This window comes from Athene cunicularia (assembly GCF_003259725.1).
Source record: "Athene cunicularia isolate RWA chromosome 5 unlocalized genomic scaffold, athCun1 chr5_part2, whole genome shotgun sequence".
Lineage (NCBI taxonomy): Eukaryota > Metazoa > Chordata > Aves > Strigiformes > Strigidae > Athene > Athene cunicularia.
The window spans coordinates 595,501-622,106 of record NW_020799102.1 but is presented as its reverse complement, the minus strand read 5'-3'; the positions used below and the strand labels follow the sequence as shown (position 1 = coordinate 622,106).

Genomic DNA, 26,606 nt, shown 5'->3' with positions numbered 1-26,606 from the left:
GAGGGGACCCGTGCGCGGGAAAGTGTGAGGGCAGCGGCGGGGCGGGCGCCAGGGGCCGCGGTGCCTTTTAACCCCTCTCGGAGGCACCACGGCGGATCGTGCGGATCACCTGGTGGCACGTCCCACCTGCCTCCCCCCTCCCCGCTACCCTGCAGCTTTATTTCCCCTTCAGAGTTAGCATGGCGGCCGTCTCGGCGGCTCTCCTCAAGCTCTGCTCCAACAGTACAGCTCGCTTCTTCATGAAGTTCTGTATTGGGTTTTGACTGCATTTTTTTTTTCCTTCATCCAACTGATACTGATGCCCAGTAGGACTGAAACACTGAAGATTATTATAAGCACCACCTCACCTCAGAGAAGGGGAAGTTAGCGACACCGTGTTGTGGACTGGAAATGAAAAAGCAGGCTTTAATGTCAAAATGTCAGCTAATTTTCAAAGACCAGCTGAGAGGCCGCATCCAGCTACAGCGTTGGGTTTCAAACTTCCTTGCTTCAAATACACAAAGTCCCTCCTCAGCCAACTGAACACCAGAAGCCTTCCCAGTGAGCCCAGGCCAACACGAATCGTGGTCTGTTGTTCTAGTGATGTGTTTCTGACACAGGAGATAAGGAGGAACAAAAATCCTTTTGATAAGTCCAAGCTGGTTTTAAGTCATTGTCTAAAGCTGTTTTGAAATTATTTTAAGTTATATCTCAGATTTTGCTCTTGATATCTCTCACCCTCTGGATGAATAACCTCAGGGATGTTGTGGAGGCACAGACCTACTTTGTGCTCTTTCGCATCCCTGAAGAAGCCACAATTATGTTATACAGGATGGTACAAGATGCATACAGACCTGTCAGAGTAGTTTGCTGGGAAAAAAATGATGTGTGAAAAACATGGATGAAGAATGGGGTGATTCCTGGAGCTGCTGGAATAAGCATCAGAATTGCAAACTAAGTAAAGTCATCCAAACCTTCCTGGAGCTGTCCTTCCCATCTCATATTTGGTCCAGATTGCCTTGTTTGCATATGCTCTTTAATGAGTCATTATTCTTCAAGTAAAATGTTCATTTATTGCAGGTGTCATTGCTTTCAGCTGTGGCTCACTGGAGGACAAGTAATTTTTGTAAACCTTGCTCAGTTTCTGGATGTGCATTTTTCTATGTTAATTTATTAGGTTTCTCTCTTGATGGTTGCTATTGCATTATAAAATGATAGATATAAAATTAAGACAGTACAATTCTACCATTATCTTTGTTTGTTTATTTGAAAGGACCTATTTTTTATCCTGGTTTCCTAAAGGAAATGTAGCTTATGCCATCAGGCATCTGTCCATCAGTCTCCTTTTCCCTCCAAAAGTGTGTTCTGAAACCGTAGGCTGGTTAACCATGGAGATACCTGGATGTTCCTCTCCCTTTGCTCCAGCTTAGCTACCAGAATATGATTCTTTTTCTAAAAAACAAACCCAAAGCCTATCTTTCCCTGTTCTGTTTAGCTACTGTGTGGGGGACTTAGTGCCACTCCAGCAGCCTAAGCCTTCATGGCACGGAGCATTGCGTTTATGCTCCTTATTCCTTCCTTGTTATTCCAGTACTTTTCTTCTAAATCCAAGAGCAGAAAGAAAACCGCTGTCTCGAATCCTGTTCCATCCACTCTTTTCATCCTCCCTAGATGGCTCAAAACACAAAGCATTAGAGGACATGACAATAATTTAAGGTGAAGACATAGAAAAAATGCATGTGAGAGCACCCAGTTGCTGGGAGATTAAATTGTACAGTGATGTCTTAATACTTGATCCTCCACTGCTCAGGAGGTGCCAATGTCTCAGTGTTATCAGAGCACTGGTTTGCAAACAGTCTTATGTTGAATTCTCTTCCAGCAAGGACTAGATACTTTGCAGCCCCTCTCTGCTTAATTTGGGAAGTTAACAAACATGACTACTGCCACAACAGGATCACAAGAACAACAAATTATTTGCTACTTCATGCAGACTCTTCTTTTTGACAGAGCCTAGGCCTTACAGTTATGTTAAGTCAGCTGAGTGCTTCCTCTTCCAATCTGGTCTGGTAAAATCCGCTGTGTTTCTCGTTTAAAGCGCAGTGATTTGGCACTGCTTCATTTTCTGTGGCTAAATAATGGCTGGAGTAGAAGGGAGCAGGCAAAAGCAATGCATCGTAATTGTAAACACAGTCTCCGCTTTTCATACTTTTAAAATTTTTGTAAATATACAGAGGGAAAGAAGTAGACAAAACACAGAAAGGATGGGTGGAAGATATCCAAACCAGTGTTTGAAAGCTCGGAGCTGATGCTAGCTTTGCTCCCTACACTGGCACCACAACTGCAGTGATGTGTCTGTGCCACTGCCCTCCTCAGCAGCGAGAATAAAGATGATTTTTGTTTGAAGGAGACAGAAGAGAGAGATTCCCCGGCCCATTCCCCCCTCCTCTCTATTGAGTGAGCATTGTTTTATCTCAGGCCGAGGAGGACAGTTTGTGCAGTTTCCTCCAGTGGTTCCAAGTTACAGGGAAACCTCCCAAGTTGCAGCATCGCCTGTTGCCATTCCATCTCTGCTGCCTTCCCGGCCACAGCTGCTCACCTGCTCCTGTTAAGAAGAGCTGAGCCAGGCTCTTATGGGAAGAGGGTGCATTTCCCCAACTGAGGAACTGAAGAGCCTCAGTCCCTTTGCAACGGCACTCTCACAGCAGAGGTTGCCACCTCTGCCCAGAGAGCTCATCTGTACCTCACTGGCCCAAGGCATGTGTTATTTCACAGACCCTAACTAGGGGCAGTGGGGAGGGTCAGGCACCCACCCATCCCAGCTTCTCAGATTCAGCATTCAGACTCAGAAAAGGAGAATTTACTTGCTCTCCTGCTTTTACAAATTTTAAGACGTTAAAACTTGAGTCCTCAGCTGTGTTTCTGTAGCAAAAATCTCAGATGATTAATGCTTTTGCAACTAAAGGATGTCTCTGTTTCCTGACCCCAAGGAGTTTACAATACATGTCTTCACAGTTCTTAAGAGATTCATTTCCAGACTTCTGCAGAGACCCTGTTTGGGGCTGGTGTAACATGACAGCAACCATTCACGGTGACGTGTACTGCCAAAACCCTCCTCCCCTCTGCCAGGAGTCCCTGGCTCGAGCTGATGTGCAGGGACCCCCCAGTCATCAGCCAGGTGCTCAGGGGATGTTTTACTTGTGAGGATAAATGCTCCCAGGCTAACTTAAAACCAAAACCAAGCAAATCAGAGCACACCCTAATTTGGCAGGAGAGAGGTCACAACAAACAGAGCTTGGAGACCAGCCTGCAGGACGGGATCGCCTCTGTGGTTCTGAGTAAGTCTTTAATTGTTCTACACCTTAGTTCCTATGTGGGAATGATCATAACCTTCCTTTGCCTGGTTCCCCTAGGCAGGCTGGAGTGTATTTGGGGCAGGAACTGCCATTTTATACAGTTCTCACTGGGATCGCTAATCCTAACAAATACCGGGCCTGCAGGAAACGCAAACATGAGGAAGGAGAGCAAGGGAGAACAGCCATTTTCACTCACACCCCCACATACACAAAGATGTTCACATGAGGAATTATACAATATATCTATGGGTGTATATATATCTCTATATATAGTTTATTTCTCACAATCCTGGTAAGAGTTACAGGTGTATTGGGTATCATTTACAGTTTCACAGCATATGGAGTGGCCATACAGCTTCTGATGTGAGTAACATACAGTGTGTAGAGAGCACACGTTTCCAACCCATCCACCCACCACTCATACAATGGGTTTTCAAAGCTAATACTAGATTCAGCTACGTAGAAAGCCTGGAAAATGTTAGGGTACAGCGTTGGGTGTCGTACAACACTGTCAGTCACAATGGGACAAGCTAAACTACTTTAATTTTCAATCTAGTATTTCTAGTCTACCTGCATTATTGCATTTATACGCTTTTTTTAAGTCAAAGTAAATAGAATACTATATGGGAAAGGAAAAATTCTTGACTATTTTAGGATTTGAGCTGCAGCCCATACAAAGTGTCCATAGAAGCATAGACAAGATTATAAATTCAACAAGGTATAAATTAGCTGTATAGCTTTGTGTGTAGGTAGGTGTCCATTTCCCTCCAGGAAATGTGTCTAGCAGCATATAGTTTCTGAAAGCAAAAAAACCAAACCTGTATGTTGAACACAGGTAAATATGTGTAAGTAACAAGCAGGTCTGTTTGTACAGGGAAGAAGTCAAGGTGTCACTCTGAAAATTACTGTCATTTGGAAAACACATTCAGGGGCTGCCTCAAAACCCACCGAGGTCACTGGAAAGATGCCTGGGGCTCCCAAGGCAGCAGAAAGCAGTTTCCCACTACGTGTTTGAGCTTTCTACCTGACTTCTGAGGGCTTTGGATCAATCCCTGAAAAAGTAACAGAATCCAAGCAAACGAAAGGGGAAAAAAAAAATCCCCTGTAATCTGACCTTCGAGTTCCCTTTCTCCAATTTTTGTTTCTCCACAAATTTGTAAACAACCTGCACCTACCACTAGAAGAGAGTTGGTTTTCACTGGGGAGTTGAGATTGCACCTTTTAAATATTTCAATTGAAACGGTCCTAACCAGGCACCAGGCTTAAGAAGGGCTGCTCAAAACTTAGTAAAGCCAAATTATTCTCTTGTTGGTTTGTTTGGGTTTTTTGTTTGTCTGTTTGGTTTTAACATGACAAAATTGTATGGCACCCTTGTTCTTATCAAATTGTCCCAGAAACTTGACGGCTTGAAGCTGCTGTGGCAAAACCAGGGATACAATGCAGGTCTTTAAAGTTGCAAAGATGATTAAAGATTCCTCTCTTTCCACTGGGCGTTTTGGTACTGTAGCGTCATCGTGCACAGACAGGAAGAACCTGTAACTTTATTCTTGGTGTGCTGCACTGTGGCTATGAGAAATGAAAAAATAATGGAATTGTCTGTGAATTTCAAGCTTGGAGCAACTGAAAGAGAAACAGGAGCAAGAGCAATGGTCTAAATCCCATTTAACCTATTAGATTTTTCAGTAAGAAAAAAAAAAATCTATTTAATTTGAAGAGCATAGCAACAAACAGAGCTTGAGTCCCCAAATACTTCCTCTCAGAGCACACACAGTCCAAAGCAGCAAGCAGAACTAGCACACAGGGTAGAGCCGAGCCCACACCTTTGGAAAGCCAATGGCTATGATGTGCCACATGGCTTGCAGGCTTTGGGTGTCAGGTTATTGGCATGGTTAGTGGAGTAAGAGTTGAATTTTTAAGGCCCAGCAGTCTTGCATTGCTGTACACAGTAACACCTAAGCGGTCTATTCCAACAGACAGATCCTTGCAGGCCTCTGTGTCCTCAGCCCTGTGGCTAATGGAGGATGAGAGTGAGCTGCAGCACGCCCCTGTCACAGGAGCTGAGCCTTCAGGGCCCGCAGAAAAATGCAGGTCACTGACTTCAGCTGAGAGGTAGCTCTTGAGCACCTCTTCTCAGCCTGTGGTTTTGGTGGTCTGGAGTACCAGAGAAGCTCTAGCTTCAGCTGAGCATAGCATATGCTGACACTGTGGCAGCATCTCTTGAGCAGTCAGGCCTCACACCTGGCTGGCAAGGCAGGCTCCAATCCTGAGCAGAGCTTGTGGCCATGCAGTGACTTTCTGACATGGAAGAGCAAGGACAAGAGAAGGACCTTCCAGCCGTGGTTCCCTCACCTGCTGAGCTCCTGCAGCAGACAAGAGCATCTTGCAGACTCGGCCCCTCAAGCCTCAATGATCAGGGCAGATTAAAACTTCGTAAATTCCCTGCTGTGTCTCCATGTTCCCCTGAGGTGCTCACTGGCTGAACACTGCCGGTATCTTTTGGGTGGGGCTACACAAAGTCTGCCTCAGCCTTGGGGCAGTTTCTGCCTGGCTGTGGAGAGGCCACATCTGCAGAGCTGTCTGGGAAGATAATAGGGAAAGGAAAGGGAATACAGCCCAGTAGCCAAAGCAGCAGTAAAGGACAAGCAATGAATCAGATCTCCAGAAACCAATGAAGCCATGTAGCTTGTAACAGTTGAAGATCTAGCATGAGCAGACAGCCTGGAAATTTGGACATTAGAAAGAAAAGCAGGTCACAGGACTGGACTGCTGAGCTATAAAAAGAGGGAAAAGTCACCATACAACCGCTTTGCTCAACAGATTAAACTCCCCAGAGCCAGTCAATCAAGGTAGCATGATCTGAGCTAACCACTGCAAGATGCAATAAAAGACATAGAAAAATGGTGTTGGACAGACCCAGCCAAGCCCAGCCAAATGGCACGTGGGGTGTGTTCCAAGCCGGTGTCTCAGTTCCACTGCAATACCCCCAGTAGCACCTTCTGTCATCATCTGGGCTGCTCAATTCAGGATAATCTAGCTCAATCTTCTGTATAGCTACCTTCAGTTTGATGAACCTGGATTAAGTACCCTCTCATTTTTGCCACATATTTGTCATGACACTAAAACACCTCAGTCTGTGCTCTTTGCCCTTAATGCCACTTAAAAAATAAACTTCCCTTCAATGATTAATACTTTAAATAGATGAACTTTAGGAAATAACTAATCTCCAACTGAATGAGGACAGGAGAGGTTTTACAAAGAACGATGGGCGAAAACTAGTCACTGCAAGAGAAGCGTTTAGGGCCTGATGGCGGGCTGAAAAGAGCACCAGTATTTAATCCACAGTGGCTGAACGACGCTGCTTGCATCGCCCTCTCCTGGCTTCTTCACAACCTGCAGAGCACAAATCCTGAAGTAGCGGGGTGGTACCGCAGCCCTTGGCCCAGAAGATTGCTTCGCAGGCTTCTTCACCTCCTGAGGTGGAGTTGTCAATCGAGCGCCACTCGCAGGACCTAAAATGCACAGGCAGCCCAGGTCAGATCTCCAGCATCAGCCAGTTTCTCCCCGAAAGCATCAAGAATCAAATACAGAAAATATCCAGATTCCAGCCTCCTGTGCTGAGAATTTAACGAACTTTGATACAGAATTTTTATTATCCACATCAAAGCCAATTCTCTTCATGAAGGGAGGTGCCCAACCTGTACAACAGAACTGTAGTCAGTTCATGGAAAAGATGACGTAGTGCTGTTGCCTACACCTACGGAAGATGGCTCTCCCTGGATTGGGAGAATTCTCACAGCTCCATGGCAAAGGGAGCGAGACCACAGTAAGATGCTACATGGCTTGGGAAGGGAACCAACATCCCCGCTCCAGCGTGACTAAGTCACAGACTAAGAGGATCAAAGTGCAAGTAGGCTGGATTTTTCAGTCCTTTTCATAGCAAAACATGTGAAAAGAGAACACAGCCTTTCAAAATGCCCAAATCATAAGCTTGCAATTTCCCTTAATCATACAAAGTTAGTTGTTGAAAACTTCAGGTCTTTTTCTTGCTTCACTAACATTTTAACACTGAACAGAGACAGAAAAAAATGCATTTGGAAAAGTCAGTTAGTGAAGGTTAATTTGCTTGGCATCAGAGTTGGTCATTTTTGCTTTTGTCCTAGGAAAAAATAGAAGTGGATACGGTATAAAAGTTAATGTGTCCTTACCAAAACTGCTAAGATAATGATGTAATGTGCTTTTTTCTCTGCACTTCTCTGTACTGTTTCTTATACTCTCTCAGAAGCAGCATCTTGAAGCTTTCTGTAGAGCTCATTGAATTTCCAAGAATTTCACCTTTCAAATACATTTTTTCATTGCCTTTTTTGGTTTGTTTCTTGAAGAATAATTTTTTTCTCAAATCTTCAGGACTGTTATTTTGAAGCAATTCTAAGAATAGTTAGAAGGATGCTGATTTCTAAATCCCAGTGTTATTTCCAGGAAAGGAAGGGAAATTTTTAGAAATCATCTCTCACCAACTCTATGTTTCTTTAGTTACACTGTTGTTGTTTATACACAAATACTAAAGTAAGGGTGGTTGTGAGCATGGCTGCCTCGGCTAATACCAGAGAAGACGCTCCCTATACTCAGCAGAAGGACTAAGGAATGTTTCTGTCCATTTTAAATACCCATGCCCTTGAGATGATTTTACATTTTACGATGACCTGCAATCATATCCCCGGTGCCAAAGAGATCTCAAATGCCTGAGCAGAGCATGGTGAAGCCAATGGGAAAACACCCCTTGTTTTCAGTAGTATATGGATCAACCCCTATACTTTGATTCAGCAGAGACATAAACCCATTTTTAATTTATCACTCAACCTAAGGGAACTAAGAAGTGCTTCAGGGCAAGCGACTGTTCAGTGCTTTAAGTGTGAGCCCAAGAGGGGAACAGCACCTGGAGGAACACATTCTTACCCTCCTGAAAATGCTGTTGCATTATCCTTTGGCTTCCAGATTTGTTTGCATCCTACTGCAGAACTGTTAGGAATAATGGGACTTGTCCATAGCATGTTAAATCGGTAGAAAGAGGAAGCAGAAGTGTAGTCTGTTTCATCTTTCTTAAAGCTAGAAGCATCAAAAATCTTCTACTAAGTTGTACAAGAGACCATAATGATATTTTTATATTTGACTAAAACTTACGGCTCCTTTAAAATAGACTGAGATCAGGTGTAGTCATCAAACCTATAGTTTTAGTGATAAGCTACAATGTCTGAAGTCAGTTTTGCAAATTTATAGTTTATAGACGTTATCAAAAGAGTAAACTAGCAATCTAGATCTCTTCAAATCCCAAGCACAGAATCTGATTAGTTTTAAGCGTTAGTTCATTCTCCCCATGGAGATATCACTAGAAGGACTTCATATCACAAACACCACACAAAGAATAACATCAAGCAAATAACGGCATGTGCTCAGTACGAGAAAAGACAACTATTTATTTAGCACAGCGAGTTCAGTCATTTAAAGCCTTCTGCTTCGACAAATTTGGTTTCAATCTCGCTTCGATTCTGAGAGAGGTGAATTTGCTCTTCTCAGCCTAGTTCTCGCTGGACATTTGTTTTCTCAAAATGAAACCACTGCACAGCCTGGCACATTAAGGCAGAACAGGAGGTGTTTGCTAAAAGGATGTCATTTGCAAGTCGGGACTGAAGTGCATTGCCCCAGCTGCATGCGTAGGAGTGTGTGTATCATCTACGCTTGAGCTACCTGACTCAAATCAACACTAGACCCACACCTCAAAAAGCGCCACAACACAGTCTGGTATAGTTCAGTATAGTCTAAAAGTGCCTTATTTTAAAGCGAGTAGCCCACACGACTATCCAGGGAGGGGAACAGTAATTTTGAGCTTCTAGCACAAACGGACACATCGAACATTCAGCAGTTCACTAGCCATACATTCTTTGCACTGAGAAGAAACCAGGACCGAAAAGGAATTCAGGTGCTGCATGGCATGATGCAAATGGCACAAAAAAAGACATCACGGACACTTTGTGTGAATGCAGGGGAACAAATGAAGAGTCATCTCAAGGTTGGCTTGTTTTTTCCTCCCCAGACTGCAGTAATATAAACATATATGCATGTATACATACATATGCAGAACATTCTTCAAGGCAGGGTGGTGTATACACACGCACACAGGTGTTTTCCAAACCAAACTGCCAAAAATGTGGGTTCAGGTAGTGAATCTGGACAGCAGACAGCAATGGTTAAGTGATCACAGGAAGTGGAAAATCCCTTAGGTACAGGATGTACCATGTTCCCTGCTCAGGGAGGGTTCCCATGTGGTTACATACCCAGCTGATGACCTGCAGTCCCATCCCATCACCATCTCTGTGGTGTGTTTCTGGATGAAATTAGTGGCCTTGCATCTAAGAGCTCTAAGGACAGGGGGGGTTGGAGGTGGACAGAAATGGTTAAGGCCCATGTCATCTGAGAACTGTTTTCCCCCTCTTCAGTTGCCAAAGGAAATAAAAACTGTTGTCAAGGAAATAAAAACACTTTAGGAAGTAAAATAGGAGACTCAAATGAGGCAGGTGGTTTTTTCCTCCCTCTATCTATCTATGCCAGTCAAGGCAGAATGGATAGATGCTATATCTGTAATGTTGTCACACACTGCTAAAAATGTAATCACATGCCGGGGCTGAGAAGGAGGGAACAGACAGGACAGGTAGAAGCATCTCTTGAAGACAGGCCTCCCACTTGAAAACAGAAGTCACTGTCTGAAAATCACCACCCTACTTTGACTAAACATGAATTGGAGCAGGAGTGACCGATTTCCCTTCCTCAAGAGCAATGTATGCAAAATTTCCCTACAGCCAAGAACTTTGTGCTTCAGAGATCCAAGGGAAGAGGAGCCCAGGAACAGCCATCCCCACATCCCAACCCCGGCAGTTTGGATACATTCCTCTGTACCCAGTGGGCACAGGCCTCCCAGTCTTGGAGATCAGGTCCCTGGCAGGACTGCACTGCAGTTTGGCTTGGGCACCCAAATTTCTCCTGTGGGGAACCAGAATGAACAGTTCAGGGTGAAAGCAGGGGCAGGGGGAGCAGATATGCAATAGAGTCTCTCCCCAGGATGGCAAGAGAATGTGCCCAGAGCACAGGCAGGGTCTGGGGGCTCTGCAGCACCCCCAGACTCTAGTGTAGATGCCACAGACTCACCACGTCCTCTGGCAAAGTCTCACTGCAGACACTGCAAGGGAGCAGTGCTGGAACTGCTTCTGAGCTAGGTTCTCTCACATCTCTGCTTTCCAAATACCTTTCCTATCTATTTGCTATTGTTTGCCCTCCCTTCTCCCCCAGCCCAAAATAACCTCTGGACATCTGCAAAACAGGATGAGGGGAAATCAGTTCTCTAGACAAAAAATGGCATTACAAAAACACCCCACCATGGACCCTTCAGCTTCAAACCGAGTAAATTCTCTGATCTGAGTAACACGCAGCTGCTAGGAGACACGTGCACAACACATGCAGAGAGTGCTTTAAGGAACCAGGATTTCACCCAGGGCTGTAGCACTCGTTCCAAAAAACACTGTGAAGGCAACCCCCTGTCTCTGTACTGGTAAAAGTAGAGGTAGACATTAAACTGCAGCCTGTTGTTCATCAGAAGACAGCATCTGATACTCCCAGAGGCTGTGCACCTTTGGGAATATTTTATGAGCCTTGGGGGAAAAGAGAATGACAAAGCTCAGCATAAGAATGGCCAGGCTGCATCAAAAAAACTTTTGTTTGGGGAAACCATATGCATTCGGCCAACCAAACTTGGAGGTAAATAAGACAGGCATGAGCTAAGAGAAGAATTGCCAGCTCAGATTATACATACTCACCATCCTATTCAGTAACCTTGCCCGAAGCAGATACCTCAAAGGCAGGAACATACACCTTTCTCTGGCCCCATACTAACTGAATGTATACACCCAGGCTCAGTTAGAGATGTATGACTAAGGCTTCTTACTGAACTCCCTCCACTTTGTCACAACCCTTTGCTAACCATTGCTCCAAAACCCTGCCCCCATTGGCTGCAACTGCTGCTGAGCTCCGGAGACTCTGTGGTTCTGAGCTCATCTAATCTCTGATCTAATTTAAAAACAAAATGTAAGGTCTTTTTTGTAAGACTTTTTGCAGTAGCACAGCAGCTCAGAGTAGTCTAATGGCAGCTTTCAGAATAAGATCCACCCACCTCATGGTGTTAGGGGAAAGGCATCAGCCAATGCACTAAACACCCTCTCTTGTCGCCTGCCTTCCCTTTCCCCCTCACAAGGTCTGGCTTTAGAGCCAAGGTACTCACCAATGAAACCAGGCTGTTCCTGAGGGATGGGAATTTGTTTCCATTTTCAAAGTGTGGAGGAGTCACAGATCCCTCTTACTGTCATGGGGGGGGCGGGGTAAGAAATCCCCCCAGGACAGACAGACCTCCAGTGCCCTTGAACAGGGTATCCCTGGTATAAAGCAGGTCAGTGTTATTCACACATGGGGTCACAGGTCCTCTCTGCCCCTAAAACCAGCTCATGTCTTTTTTTTCTAACTTCTCATGTACCAAGAGTCCATAGCCTTCAGTGGGGAAAAAAAAAAAAAAATCAGGTGAATGGCCTGATTCAAAGCCTAAAGGAATGAACAGAAAGAGTCCAGCTGACCTTGAGGGAGCCTGGGCTGAGGCCACAGCATCCTGCAAAGCCCAGCCTAACTTTAGGAAATACTAGATCCAAAACAAAGTCTCTCTACCCCCAAACGCTGCCTGTATGACCTTGGCGAGCCATGGGATCCTAAAGGCTGCCTGCCAACCTGCAAGAAACCAAGTAGACAGCAGCAGCCACCTGCGTGAGGTCAGCATGGGGCTTCGCCAGGTACCTCCACTCGCTGCTGACTGCGTCGTTGGTTGCGGTACGGCTCCTCTGCTCACTCCTCTGCTGGCAGCTCAGCTAGAGAAGTGACCCGATGTGATGTCCCAAGTTGCGTACTCAGCTCTACCATGCTGCAGTCTTAGCCCCAGCTGCAGCCAGCCTGTTTTCTCTGGGGCACTTCTGCGTTAGGTTTTTAAAGGTGGGTTGATGAGGAGCAGGTACATAAGACACCTGTTAGAGAACACACTTTGCTGTTTGGGTCAAGGAGCTGCCTTTTGTCTGCAATTGCCCAGTGCTTCCCCTGCCCCGGAGGTGCTGGATAAACACCAACCCAACACACGGTGACAGGCAAACTGGGTATTGGCACTAGGCCCCACCTACCCTTACATCTTCTTTACCACAACACAACTTAAAAACAAACCAAACAGAAACCAAAACACAAAGTGGGGACTCTGGATGGGACGTAGAACACTTTGGACTTGAAAACAGGGGACTGCAAGAGAGGTGGGGGTGTCTCCCAGGGAGTACAGCAGGGGAGGGGAGGGGACACCGTCATTTACACCAATCAGGAGAAGCTGTAATCTATACACAGTGGTATAAGCCAAGATATATTACATGAAAGAACACACTGAGTGCATGGAGTTACCCACACTGGGTCAAACTGGCACAGTTGTCTTGAACAAGACTCTTGAAGTTGCAGTTGGTGTTTGTTGTTGACCTATCTAGCTCACTCTCTATATATATAGATATGTATAGAATTTTTCTGCATGCATTTGTCTCAAAAGGAGCTGTACAGCTGGGCTGGGTTTCTCATCCCCACCCCGTCTCGGTCTTCATTTTTTCCGGGCTAGGAACGCCACTCCCACAATCACAGCGAGCGCAGCCACCGCCACTCCTCCGACAATGATCAAGGGCTTCATGTTGTCAAAGATGCTGCCTGGTGACTCCTCAGAGCTGTTTCCCTTGTGGTCAGAGTCAGGGGACTGGCCGGTGGCCTCTTGTGTCTCCGTGGCGGCAGGGCTGGGTTTCAGGTTGCTGTGGTTGTTCACGACGGCAGCATCACCACCGGCCTTCTTGGTGACAGAGGTGGCAGTGGCAGGAGCAGGCTGCTCTTTGGGGATCTCCTTCTTGTCTGCATTTGTGGCAGGCCCAGGGTTGGGCTTTTCTGGCTTTCCAGAGCTGGGGGCCTTGACGTCAGGTTTGTTTCCACTTCGGACATTGCCTTTGGAATCCATCCCTACGAGCGCTGTGGGTAGTGACTGGACACCACGTGCGCGGGGCTATCCCAGCTCTTCTTTGCCTGGCTGCTGGAGAAAGAGGAACCACTTGAGCTCAAGGCCTTGGAGAAGTTGTCTTGGGATGATTCTCACACTGGCAGTGTCCTATCTGGACATGATACAGCACCTGGAAGAGGAAGCAGAACAACGAGAGGTGAGGGAAATGACAGAGCAAGCCAATGCCACTCTACCTGGAGGCAACAGAGGAGGACATAAGACAAAACTGGAAACTGTTGGCTCTTTCTTTAGTAACTTTGATCTATATTCAAAGCAACCACTACAGTGCCTGTACCTGCAAGAACATCAAACAAGTCAGACTGACTATCACCTATGGGTGCCACAACTAGGCTCTGTGTAATCAAGACAAGTCCATCCTGACCATATACATGATGCTAATTTGTCAGTGGCAAGATATACTCATGTCCAACCAAATAAATCGTACTTTTCTTTTGCTTACCACAGCTCCCTTCCTCCTAGGTAAGGAGAAAACATTTTGTTTGATGGAAAAGCAGATCAATAGCTCCTCCCTGCTTGTATCTCACCCTCTACCCTTCTTTTTGCAGCATTATCCCAAGTTTAGGAAGTGCTTAATATGTGATCTTATGTGATACTCTCCATCCAGATGGGTAGTAGAAAAAAACCAAAAAAAAGCAGGATTAGTTCCTCAGTTATCACAGGTATCAGATCTACAAGGATTATTGCTGTCAGCATTTCTGGTGGAGCCACAGCCGAATAAAGCAAGCGCCAGATCCTCAGCTGGTGCAAACCAGTGTAAGGACCCCAGTGCAGCAGCATGAATTTACTGGAAAGCAGCTGAAAGATTTCACTCCCGTCTCCTCCTTGCAGTGGATAGCTGGGCTCACCTACAGAGCCGAGCAGGATGGGAGATGTACTGCAGGTGATTAGCTAGAGCCATTTTCCCCAGAGAACTGATGAAAGCAGTGAACAGCATGGCTGCATCCAGAGAATTCAGCAAATGGACAGAGTGGGCTTCAAAGGGTTATAAAAACACAACAAAAACATCACCCCAACAAGCCTCACTAGGCAGGGTGAGCTGTGAGATGGAGCTCCCATGGCTACACCTCTGCACAACAGGAGGAGAGGAGATGGCCGCTGGGCAGCTTGCCATCAGGCCTCCGGTGGTGCAGCACCATGTCAACTCTGAGCTTCGGAAATAATGAGTAAACAAGAGGCAGCAGTTAGATCTGCGTCGCCTGCTTCATTACCTCCCTGCTGACCTTCAGCGCTGCCAGGAGCCTGCTGAGAGCTTTCTGCCTGCTAAGTGAAATATGAGCTTATTAGCTGTCTGGATTTCGAAATAAAGAGGCTCCTCAAAAACCTCTACAGATAGATGTTTCTTCCAAAGCAGCCCAGAGTGCAGATCACTCTAATGACAGACAGGAAGAAGGTCCCAGGGTTGCAACAACGGTCTCTGCTGCCAACTCTTCTGGGCAACAGGCTAACAAAGGTGGTGTTTTAATCTCCATCTAGGCAGAAATGCTGGCCTGGAGGAAACCTACACACAGAAATACCAGGTTTGGGTCCAGAGCAAAGCTGGGCAACATCTTACATCTTGGTCTAAGATGGAAACTCCCCCCACTCCTGTTCTCCCTTGTAAGCTATTGTTTGATGGCCACTATCTTCTCCAATACTGGTCAGCTGGAGTTGACCAAGGAAACTGCAGCACCAAAATCATGGAAGTCCGTAGCTCTCATGATGCACCAGTTATGGTGACTGTGACACTAGCATGCTGCATACTGAAAAGGCCATCTGAAAGGTTGGCAGTTAGCCTAGGAAAGTGGCCTCAGTTCTTCCTGTAGCATGGAAATGGGACAGGCACTTCCAGGAGGCTTTCCATGGACCTACCTGACACACCTCCCTTGAAGAGGATTAATTTTAGCTGGGTACTATTTGCTGAGATGGAGCCTCCAAAAGATGTTAGATGAGCCAAGCTGGCCAGTTTTGAAATAAAACATTGAAGGATGAGAGGCAGATCATCTGCCCCCAGGGTTTCATAGCCAGTATTAAGCAAGATAGTTGTTACTCTTCCCTTAAATTTTCAATTCCATCTAACTCCAACCTCTTCCCAGGGAATGAAAAAAAAAAAATAATCAAACCAGCCCTTCACTTGCTTAAAAGTCAGCAATTAAATTTCCCTAGCAACTCTACACAGGCCTTTGGGTGTAAAAAAGCATGGTCTCTGACTGCAGCTGAACAATACTTACATTTCTGAGTCCGCGATATTAAACCATTCTGGAAACCCAAACCACCACCACTCTCCTCTCATTCATTCTTCACTGAAGATTCATCATACATTTGGGCATCTTGTACCACACAAACACAATCCCAGATGCTCACCAAGCTTAAGACCTTCTCTGTGGCTTGGGAGTTTAGATAAACACATGGTCCTGGTCAAGTGCAAGAATATTTTCCTCTCCTTACTCATTTTGTAACATTTCTGTAGATACCACCCACCTCACCTTTTCCTTCCTATTGCCTCCAAAAAGCATTCATACTGTTCTGCTTGGTAGAAATCCTACACAGATCCAGGACTCACAGAACTCTGCTCTTCTGGTTTGGGAGCAATCTATCCTCATTTTACATCTGGTACAATAATAACACAAAGAAATAGCAAGTGGAGCCCAAGACTGAAGCGGGCTTGCAGCCATTGGTGCTGCCCTCCTCCTCCTCCAGACCCAGGGCACTCTTAGCAGCACATCCGCTTCCATCATAGTACTTAACCCTCTTCTGCACATTATTAAATACATCCCAAGCAGTCTCCCTACCTTGGGTATCATCTTGTCTTCCCTTTTGCTCTCCTTCCCCTTCCCAGTCCTCTGCTTTCAAGGGCATGAACACGTTGCTCATCTTTAAGCACCTCTGTGTCCCACAGACTAAAAAGAAAGGTGCTTTCCTCATTTTCCAAAACTAAGCCTTCACATACAAGTGTGAGGGGTTTTTCCCCAGCCTCCTTCTCTTCCCTCATCCCATCACACAACGATTTTCCCTAATGACCTGTTTCTCCACCTTTGCTTTCTTCTTTATAGCTCCTCACATCTATTTATTCTTTCCTTCTCTCTCCATCTCAGTTGCTGTCTTTGCCTGTCTATCCACTCCTCCCCCTTCCAGTTCCCTCTCTGCCTCCCACACAGACAGCAGCACTTGAGAATACGGTTTTGTGAGCGAGAGACCTGTCTCTTATACAAACTGCCTCACTGACAGACTTGTCACCAAGAAAGAATTCAGCCAACACAGTGGGGTTATGTATCTGAATTGATACTGGCAACAAAGGTCCATCCACACACTCCAGGTGTCCTCCAGTTGAAAGCATCAGTCTCAGCTGCTGACCGTGTCTGACCTGTAGCAATACTGTGCTGAAAGAGCCAGAGATGGCAGAAAAGACCTTATATAGCCTCAAATCTTCTTCCTTAACACCTACTTAATCTCCCTTTCACTTTGTCATTCCCACCTGTCTGGAAAAAAGGTGTGAAGGTTTGCCTTTTTGGGGTGAAGAGGAGAGTTATAAGTACTAAAGCCCCATTCTCTTCAGTAGCATGGCCTGTGTTGGCTTTTGGGCAAAGACTTAACTGGATCCCTATTACTAGGCAAATATTAATGCGTCTTCCTGCCTCATCTCCACTGTTGGCCCCAAACCCCGTTAGTCTGAAGCAGCTGAACCACAGCAGAGACCATCCTGCAACTCTGCATTGCTTAAGCCAGGCACCATAGCAGTCTAACTCCCAGAGGCTGGGGACAGAGGTCATCTGCAAGGAGACAAGGGCTGCCACCAGGCCTGCTCCCAGTTCCCTTTGGAATGACATAGCTGGAAGTCAGCAAGAGTTGAAATCACTCAGCGGTGCTAGAGGAGACAGCTTGTACCTCTCAGGACCAGGCCCGTCCTTCCTGAAGCTAGGAGAGGGCTCTGAACCTGAGAACACCACACCCAACTCAGCCCTCATCATATTCTTCAGTCAATTGCTCTTACACCAACACATTGAAAGGTTTTTCAGAGTCATGGAGGAAGAACGTACACTGAATACCAACTAATTTTAGGTCCCTTCAGCAGGTTCTGTAAGTCTCAGCTGGCAGGCTTGCATTTGGTCATTTAAGACCAAACTAGCTTTCTCAGGGACAGAAAATGGCCCTCAGACAGCTTCCCTTTTGGTGAGTGCAATTTGCACCTGCCAAAACTGGCTCACAGGATTGAATTACCATCACAGACTGAGGCACTGGCACCAGCTGGTAGGTGAAGAGCAGGTAATTTTAGACTGAAGTCTGCAGATTTTGTTCCTGGGGCAGTCTGTGCACATAAACAGGAAAATTAGAATTTGGCCACTTCAAAGAGGCACCTGAAAACACACAACTTCCCAAAAAGGGAAAAAGAAACAACGATAAAGAAGTAGTGTTCCGACTACAACAGATAAGGCAGTGATGAGCTGAAGTGACTGAGACAAGGATGTTAGAAATCAGGGGTGCTACTGGGGGGATCAAGTGCTGCCACAGGCTTCCTATGTGACTTCTGCATGTGAAACTCTCTCCTTCAGTGTAAATCAATATGATCCAGGGGGCTGAACTCACCAGTGTGAGACCCTCAGATGGAAGACAGAATGATCATATGGAGTATTACCATCCCCAAAGAGGTCTTGACCGAAGCAGTCAAAGGAAAATCACCTGGAGCACATGGCTAATGCGAGTTCATGATGTTCTGAGGAAAATGCCAAGTGAAAGGTAGCCTGTTCTGACAGATTAAGGATTCTCTGAGGTTACTGGCCACAGGGCAATACCAGTTCCTTGCCACCTGTCGTTTTGTGGCAAAAGAAGAAACAGGCTGCAGTCAAGCACATTGCCCTGAAGAAGGGATTATTTCGGAGAGCCACAGTGTAGGCTTTAGGGTGTCCCTCCTAAAATCCTGAGGCGTTAGATCACTCTCACCTCCCTTTCTTCTCCCAAAGATTAGCAAATCTCTTCATGCACCAGGCAGACTTGATAGTTAAGGAAAGGAGGGACCGTGAGCATGGAGTGAAGTGAGCAGACTGCAGGAGGAAGTGCAAGTCCTGGCTAGCTCAACTGAACATCATGTAAGAAACCATCAAAATCCCCCTAAAAAAAACCCCAGGATTTGTCCCTCCACAGCTGCTAGCTGAAGGCAGAGCTGGAATCACTCTTTGGAGTTATTTTAGGGTAGAAATTAGAATCAACTTGCTAACTTACAGCCAGGCTAGGCCTACATTTCCCCCCATAGGATTCACCTTAAAAACCTGACTGGCTCAAATGTAGCACCTCCACTGTCATTTGAAGACATCTGCCTGCCAGAGAGTTTGTATCAGTCACTGGGGCATCCCACTGCTTCTGGAAACCCAGCGAGAATCATCAGTCATGTCTTTTCATTTATGTAGCTCGGCTTCATTTCAGTACTTGTTCCCTCAAGCTGTTCCTTTCGTTTGGCCACAGAAGCCCAGTTTCACCAGTTTGTGCTCCTGAGATGTGCTTTTCCATTTTTCCAGTTACTCCTGCAGCTCTGTCCCTGCTCCAGGCTGAACTCCAAGTGCCTGCCCTGACTCAGACCCAACAATTTAGACTGAACATCCCCCTCCCTTTTGGAAGTACCTCGCCTGAGACACTGAGGATCCCATTCACCTCTTCCACTGCAACAGCTCATCCAAACCAGCCAGCTGGTGCAGCAGTTGCAGCACAGGGAAGGAATAAACAGTGACTGATTTGTGGGAGGCTGAGCTCTTGCAGCCTCATTTTCCACCTTTCTCATTAACGTGCACACAAATAGACCTTTGCTCTCCATAAAGAAATACCGACTGTACCATCAAAGGTGGCTGAACTGTTTCTGTGGTATGGTAGAGGGAGATCCTCCCACAGGGCTCTGCCCATCCTGTGGGTGACAGCCAGCAGCAGTCATTACAGCTGGTCAAGCTATTCATGCTGGATCAGGAAGTCCACAGAGTGCATGTGGCATTAGTGAAGAAAGATCAAAGATAGGCAAACCCTAACTTTTTTCCCCCCACTGAGGTGGGGAGCTGCTGATGGCTCCAAGGGGGTCAGTGCTTGGGATCCTGACCTTCTTATCTAATCCTTACATAATGCAGCTTGGAGGACCAGACGCTGTCCTTTGGTCTGTGCCCATTTCCTCTGCTGTATGGAGAATAATCCATCAGGGCTGGAAGGATTTGTGTTCAGTCCCCATCCCCATCCCAGCTGCCTCCTGCAACTGAGCAACATATTTTGTTTCCCAGTGCCTCGACAACCCCTTTCTGAGCTGCTGGGGGAATGAACACATTAAAGGCAGTGAGATGCCAGGCAAGCACCTAAGATAAGTGATGGCAGAGTAGTGTGACTAAGCCTTTTCCCCCATCTCCAAGTACTGTGAAGACAGATGAGGTAATGCAGTTCCTCTCAGTATTACCATAAATATTAAACCAGCTTTACATAAGGAGCTTGTCTTCGTTCAGCTGCTGTAGGCAGCTCCCCAAGGAGGATTTTAGCTCCCTTACGGTCTATTTTGGCCCCCCACTCCTGACGCAATGCACAGCAAATGTGATAAAACACGACGCAAGCACAACGCTAGCGGAAGTCTCTTGTCATAGATGCTTTCAAACAGCCTCAGTGCACCAGGACCAGGCTGTACAGGGAGACTGCTCTGCTTCCCAGCCCTCCCAAAGCCAAGCCCTGGAGACAGCAGTACCAAGTTACAGCAAACACTGTTGACCCACTTCACGCTGATGAGATATTTATGAATCCTTTTCCCAATCTGTTGTTTGCTACTCCCCACATCCCTCCCCCCGGGCCCTGGATTAAGCATCTCCCTCTCCAACAAGCCCTTTGAATCTTGACATGGAGAGCGTCAGATGCTGAAAGTATTTTAACAGCAGCAGCAGCTTCGAATCGCTGCCACAGGGGGAGGTTTGCCAGCAAAGCCTCCGCTCCATGGCTGCGTCAGTCCTGCGGTTGCACTGAGACCCAGTGCTCTCATCGCCTATCCAGCTGGTGCTGGCAATGACCAAAACTTCAAGTATCCCCCCCAGACCACAGCCAGCCTTGCAGGACCATTCCCTTCACTCCCTGTGCCACTAAGATGTGTCACCTCTCTCCTAGCCTGGGTTCAGAGGTTGGGTTACATCTGGCACCAAGGCAAGGTGTGGGAAGAAGATGAGCTCCTGTAGCCCAGCAAAACTGGCTTTGCCTTGTGTCTGCAAAGGGAACGGCTGGGGGATGCAGGCCCTGGGCACCCCAGTGGGCCACTGACTGCACAGAGATGGTGCAAAGTCCCAGCTTGCAACACAGGTGCCTGTGTCCTCTCCAAAAGCTGCCCTGCCACAGCCCAGCCATGCTCCCTACACAGGTGACGCAGCATTTCAGAGCCCCACAGCCAACCCTGACACACTCCCCACCAGCACGAGCCCAGAAAAAGGCTAAACAGCTACCTTTACACCATGACCTCTGCAGATGGCATCTGAGCCAAGCATCACATTTGCAAGCCACACTTGTCCTGACCCCACAGATCTTACCGGGACAGACGTCGCAGACATTTTATTCTGAGAGGGAGGCGACATTACAGACACACACCATACTCCTGCCAGGGACTTTAGTTTTGGTGGATCTTTTTTTTGTTTGGTTGTTTGTTGGTTTGGGTTTTTTAAACCCAAACCACAGCTCTAAGCTACACTGTTCAAGCACTCTGCCTGTACACAGCCATGTACATAGCAAAAACACACTCTCACCCTATGTGAGAAAATAAAGCAATAAGAACCATGAGAAATGGTAAACCTGACTCTGCCCTTAAAACTGCAGCAGCATCAAAGAAAGGATGGCTTGTTGCTGCTTCACCCTGTCCTTCAGCAGACCCACAGCAAGCTCCCATTGCACATTTCCTGCTGCACCATCTGCAAATCTCCATCCAGTGCACCTCACAGGCACAAACCTGGCCATTTCTCTGCAGCAACACAGGCTGAAAAGCACTTGCATCTCAGTTCAGCTTCATGCCCACAACTCTATTAAAAATATACAAGCTGCTACCAAAAAAACCCCAACTAAGCCCACTCCTTCCCTCCTCCATCAGAGTATTCACCACACAGTCCCAAAGGGGTTACTCATCACTCGCACTCCGCGCTGCCTGGCACCCTGTGCTGGCACAGACACAAAACCAACACAAACCCCCTTCTCATGCCTCGGCTCACAGCTGCCCCAAAACACGGCAGAAATCAGGAAAGTGTTATCAAAACAGCCTCAGGAAATAGAAGATTGTTTCAAACTCTCCACTGGGACCAACCACATGCTCTGACTGACGTCCATGGGGTTGGGTACCAAGTTACACTCATGTGGACCCGACCTGCTGTCAGCAGAAGTCACACCTGGCAAGGCCATAGAACCTGCCTGGTCACCCAAGTGCCACCAGCCCTCGTGATGCAGCTGGATCAGCTGCACTCTCAGCCACAGTTTACAGCAAAGCTATTTCTAGAATTAGAGAGAATCTGAACATACTTTGCTGAGATTTTGCTGGAAATACCCTTCTGCTGCAAAGTCTAGCTTCTCAGGGTCATAGGACAGTGCACGAGCTGCCTAAGGGCGTCTGTCATAACTAAATTTTAGAGAACCTCACTTTGCTGTGCTGTCCTAGCTTTAATCCTGTGTTTGAGCCCCCCTCAGAATCAAGTGTTGGTTTTCTGCTTTATAGTTCAATTTTTTGTACTGGAACAAGACTGTAGCTTTTACCCTTCAAAAATCATAAGGTATTAGATCTTAAATCTCTCCCTGACAGGGCTGAGCATCACTCACCCCAAAACAGAAATTTAGGGGAACAAAGGAAAGGATTTTCAGCCACAATGACTTTTTTTCCATGACAGCTATTTGGCAAGACACTGGACTGAAGCACTGGAGTAGTTTCAACAGGGAGCAATTCTGGAGACACAATGAAAGATGCACCGCCAGCAATAGGAACCATGGAGCCTTAACCCACAAGTGTGACGTCTGGCAGGCAGGCATGGGCAGACATCGGGGTGCATCCTGTGTTCCAGACTGCTGTGCCACCCCTGCATCCCACCCTCAGCACCTCCTCATGTCTTGACTTTTGCCACACTCAGCATTTTGCAAACACACTCATTTTGTTTCTTTATACTGCTTTTTCAGCCCTCCCAGAGCCAGCAATTCAATGCCAGCAGCTCTGTGGCACTGGGGACAAGCTGCTGCACCAAAAAGTGGCACATCCCTTCGTGGGGACAGGCTGGCACCTCTGTGAGATCAGAAGGCAGGACACCAGAGCCCCAAAAGCCCCAGCAGAAGTTGGCCCAGCAGCCTCCTGTTGCAGCCTTGCTACTGAAAATTATCACTCTTCCAACCACAGCTTCATAGCTCAGCATCAGTGGCACCCCCTCCTCCATCACCTGCAGGTCTGCACCACTTCTGGCTCTGCTCAGCCATTCTCCCAGAGAGCTGCTCGCTCCTGGAGGGAGGTTACTGCCACCCCCAAAATCTCAGTTCTCCCCAGGGACTATATAAGCAATTCCCCACAACATCCATCCTAACACCCAGGCTGGGGCTGTGGGGCAGGCCTCAGTTCTCTGCTCAGTGTTGGGTCTGCAATGTCACCTCAGGAATAATGCTGTGGCAGGATCAGCACGTGTTTCAGATGTCCTCTCTGCCTCTTGGAGAAAGGTGAACTCACTCCACCACAGCCCTGCTCTTTATACTGAGCCCACCAGCACTTGGGAAACTAACTGCCTTAGCCAAGAGGATAAATGCTTCCAGTTTGGGGTGCTGCTCCCCAAGAAGCCAGAAGCTGGTACCCAGATGCAGGCAGCTGATGTCCTTTGTAACAGATTAATGCTTTTAAGCCCCCTTCCCACAATCAGTAGGTCCTGGATCTCTCAAATGCAATAGCCACAAGCAAAAAAAGATGAGAGGGTGTCAGCTCTGGCACAGTAAAATAGACCCAACCACTGCACTAAGCAGCAGCAAATTTAACAGCTTACAGGCATCCTGACTAACCCATCCCTTCTGACCAAAGCAGGACTGCACCAGGCTCTCACAGCATCACTCTCCTGTGTGGCTCAGCTGTGGCCAGCAAAAAGATTACAGAGGCAATTCTGCATGTGCAGAGCCAGGTTCCGAATCTGACAGCCCACAGATCTGCAGGCGTCAGCCTGAAAACTGTTGCTTTGCAGCTGAAATGTAAGAAGACACTGCAGGCAGACGAGGGGCCAATTCGGCACGAGGCAGTGACCTTCCAGGAGGCTCCGGGCATGTTCTGGGGTAAAGCCCATCGCTTACCTTGTGCGGCAAAACCAGAGTGCTCAATCCCTCCCTCCCTGCAGGAAGCTGGGAAGGATCCGGGGAAGGATGCCACAGAAAAGCTTGCTCAGAGAGTTCTATTCCTCCCCTCCATCCCCTCCGCCTGCCCCCACGCCTGACCAAGGATGGGGAGAGCATGCCAGGGTGCTCACCAGCCCCCACCCCCCCGTTCCTGGCAGCTTGCCAGCAGAGGGGATGGATGCAGAGAGGATGGATGCAGAGGGAGGAACATCCGCATTTAGGGAAATTCTGGATTTTCTTTCCCCATCCTGCCACAATATCACGGGGTTAGAGGCTGGTGCTGAGCACCGTGGCTGAGAAAGGAAAGATGAAAAATGCTGAAGGTCAAACCTGTGAAGGTCAGACTTTTGGAGGTCAGTCCTGAGATGGAACAGCGAGCTCAATCCAGCATAGTCCATCCTCCCTCTCCTGACAGCATCCTGCCCAAGCCCCACCCAGGAAAACGGGACTGCGACGGGGAGGGCTTCCTCCTTTTACCCCAATGCCAAAGTTTTACCAGGCTCACCTTGATTCAAGAATAAAAATCCTCTTCCTTCCCACCTCCAACCCACCAGAAGCTACCAGATGATCACAGAGAACGAAGCAGGAGCAGGGACCAGATCAACAGGTCTCTGCAAACATACAGGTCATGGATGCACACAGATGCGCAGAGAGGCAGGGGCATCAGACTGAAAATCCCAAAACACCCCCTGTTTCCCCCCCCATGCATTTCACCCCTGAAAGCACACACCTTGAAACAGGAGCCCTGGGCTGGTGTCCCCCTCCCTCCTGCTCATTTGGTGTTATCTTCTCCCCTAGCTTAAAATAGACACTGTTGCCTGTCATCTCTCTCCATTTTGGTGTTTTCTGGGCAGATTTCCCTTTGCGAGCTTTGTTCCAGCACAAGCCAGGGGTCATATCAAAGGATACCCCTTTGATATCAAAGCCCCCCCACCTAGCAGAAAACCCCCAGCTCCTTCCTTGGGAAAGGTGAAGACTGAGCACCAGGGCTGCTGGCTGTTCCTAGCCAGGCTTGCTGCCTGCCTCAGGATTGACAGCGATTAAACAGTCATTAAACCCACACAAGCAGAGCGAAGGCCAAACAAATCCCACCACCCATGCAGATGGGAGAGAAAACACAGCTGGAAACCCGATCAGAACCTTTCAGGGAGGTGTACAGGCTTTCCTGCCAAGGCTGGACGGTTTTAGCTGGGAATGCTGCCTCCCTTCCTCCCTCCCAGCTGCCCCGTTTCCGGCACATGGCCGGCTCCACTCCCCCATCCTCAGAGCCCTCCTGCGGCATCAAACCCCCGTCTCCAGCCCAGGGCTTCTCCCTTCCCCTCACTGAAGCCCGGGTGGCTGTTGGCAGGGGCCAGCCCAGCTCGGAGCAGGCAAGCAGAGCACATCCCGCAAAAGCAGCGCAGGAGATCTTTGCGGAAGAGATCGCAGGTACGTGGAGGCAGCAGGCAGGCAGCAGGCTGGCTCCCACGCACTTGCGTTTGCGGAACTGCCTTTTCTGGCTGCCTGACCTTCAGGGAGCAGACGAGGAGAGCTGGGGTGAGAAGGGAGCTGCTCAGGGGCAGCCATCCTCACTGTGATTATTGTTATGGGTTAAAAAAAGCATTATTGTCTATTAACAGGGAGAGCTGCGTGGGGACACACTCCCGAGCCGGCTGGCATGGCAGCCCCCGGCCTCCATCCCAGGCAGCTGCAAGGCGGCGGACACTCACCTTGACCAGGTAGATCTGCATCTCTCACTACGTCACCCCGAATAGAAACGCTGCCCGTCTCTCCACCGACGGCTGGGGACCCCCGGCAGCTCTGCCCCAAGCCCCCCCAGGTGCCGGCCTGCACGGAGGAAAGCGTCAGCCCTTACCTTCTGTCCTCTGGCCGACTGCACGAGTCACACCTTGGGAGCTGGCTCTTGCGCAGAGAGGAGGGAGGGAGGATGGTTGGGGGGGGGGAAACTTGGGAGTTTCCCACAATGCACCTCTGCAGACTGCATGAAGATGGAGAGCGGGGGAGGGGGGGAGCCAGCGCTCCAATCCGGAAGGAAGGGTTGGGACAGGATGCCAAGTGGGGGCTGGCAGGACAGTTAAGGCAGGCCAGCTGCATCTCCATGTCCCCAGTTACTTGAGGCTGGGCAGGGCTGTCCCTGCAGCACTGAACCCCTCTCTGCTTTAGCTCACTCGCCTCTCTGAATCCTCCCTGGGTTTGCAGTGATTACAGTGAATATAGCCACAAAATGGGGGGGAACATACTGGGGAGGGGGTCAACCTGATTAAATTGTAGACAAGAGAAAAAAAGGAGTGTGGGGCTCCCCCCACAAGGATAGGGGATTTCTGGGTGTAACAGTCCCCCAGCAGTGAGTCAGGGGGCTGCAGTCTGTCTTGCCAAGGAGAAGCTCTGCACAGTAGAGCAAAAAAGCTAAAATGCTGCACCTTGAGGTAGTTTTGTGTCAGCTCTTTTTCCCTTCTCCCCAGAGCCTTCCTTGTCCCAGCAGGCCGGGGTCTGACACCCCTCATACAAGTCCTGCAAGGTCTGTGAGGGACTGGGGGCAGCCCAAGGCTGGCTCAGAGCTGGGCACGCAGCCCAGGTCCCGCTGCGGAGCATTGTCAGACATCCAGCCAGGCTGTGCCAGACACACAGCCTCCTCCTCAGCTGCACTGGTGCTTCTCAGCACATCAGTTAAAAGCAAACAGCCCTCTGTCACAGCCTCGCCTCCTCCAGCCAGGCCCAGATAGCAAATTCACACCACTCAGGACAAATCTTGCTCATACCCCAAACTGCAGCCAGGTCCTAGGACTGTCTAGAGCTCTTTTAGC

General features: G+C 48.0%; 2 protein-coding genes across 13 annotated transcripts in view; one reads left to right on the top strand and one right to left on the bottom strand.

The window, feature by feature from the left end:
• Nucleotides 1-3,581: 3,581 nt before the first annotated feature.
• CEND1 (cell cycle exit and neuronal differentiation 1) lies at nucleotides 3,582-25,760 on the bottom strand. 4 transcript variants are annotated; one of them, XM_026850315.1, is made up of 2 exons: nucleotides 25,658-25,760; nucleotides 3,582-13,612 (listed from the first exon to the last, which is right to left on the bottom strand). In XM_026850315.1, exon 2 carries the CDS (start codon nucleotides 13,441-13,443, stop codon nucleotides 13,042-13,044), a length of 402 nt encoding a protein of 133 aa, XP_026706116.1. In that variant the 5' UTR covers nucleotides 13,444-13,612; nucleotides 25,658-25,760; the 3' UTR covers nucleotides 3,582-13,041. The 4 variants fall into 4 exon arrangements, with proteins under 4 accessions (XP_026706116.1, XP_026706115.1, XP_026706118.1 ...); XM_026850314.1 differs by lacking the exon at nucleotides 25,658-25,760 and adding an exon at nucleotides 25,512-25,651; XM_026850317.1 differs by lacking the exon at nucleotides 25,658-25,760 and adding an exon at nucleotides 24,533-24,557.
• The window catches only part of LOC113481008 (NACHT, LRR and PYD domains-containing protein 12-like), a 15,649-nt gene continuing 13,694 nt past the window's right edge, over nucleotides 24,652-26,606 (top strand). For 8 of the 9 annotated variants that reach the window (XM_026850243.1, XM_026850246.1, XM_026850245.1 and 5 more), the window contains exons 1-2: nucleotides 24,652-25,230; nucleotides 25,422-25,520. The gene's annotated coding sequence lies outside the window, so the exon portion shown is untranslated. Of the gene's footprint in view, nucleotides 25,231-25,421; nucleotides 25,521-26,049; nucleotides 26,053-26,606 lie in introns of all 9 variants that reach the window. The other variant, XM_026850244.1, reaches the window with a different exon arrangement.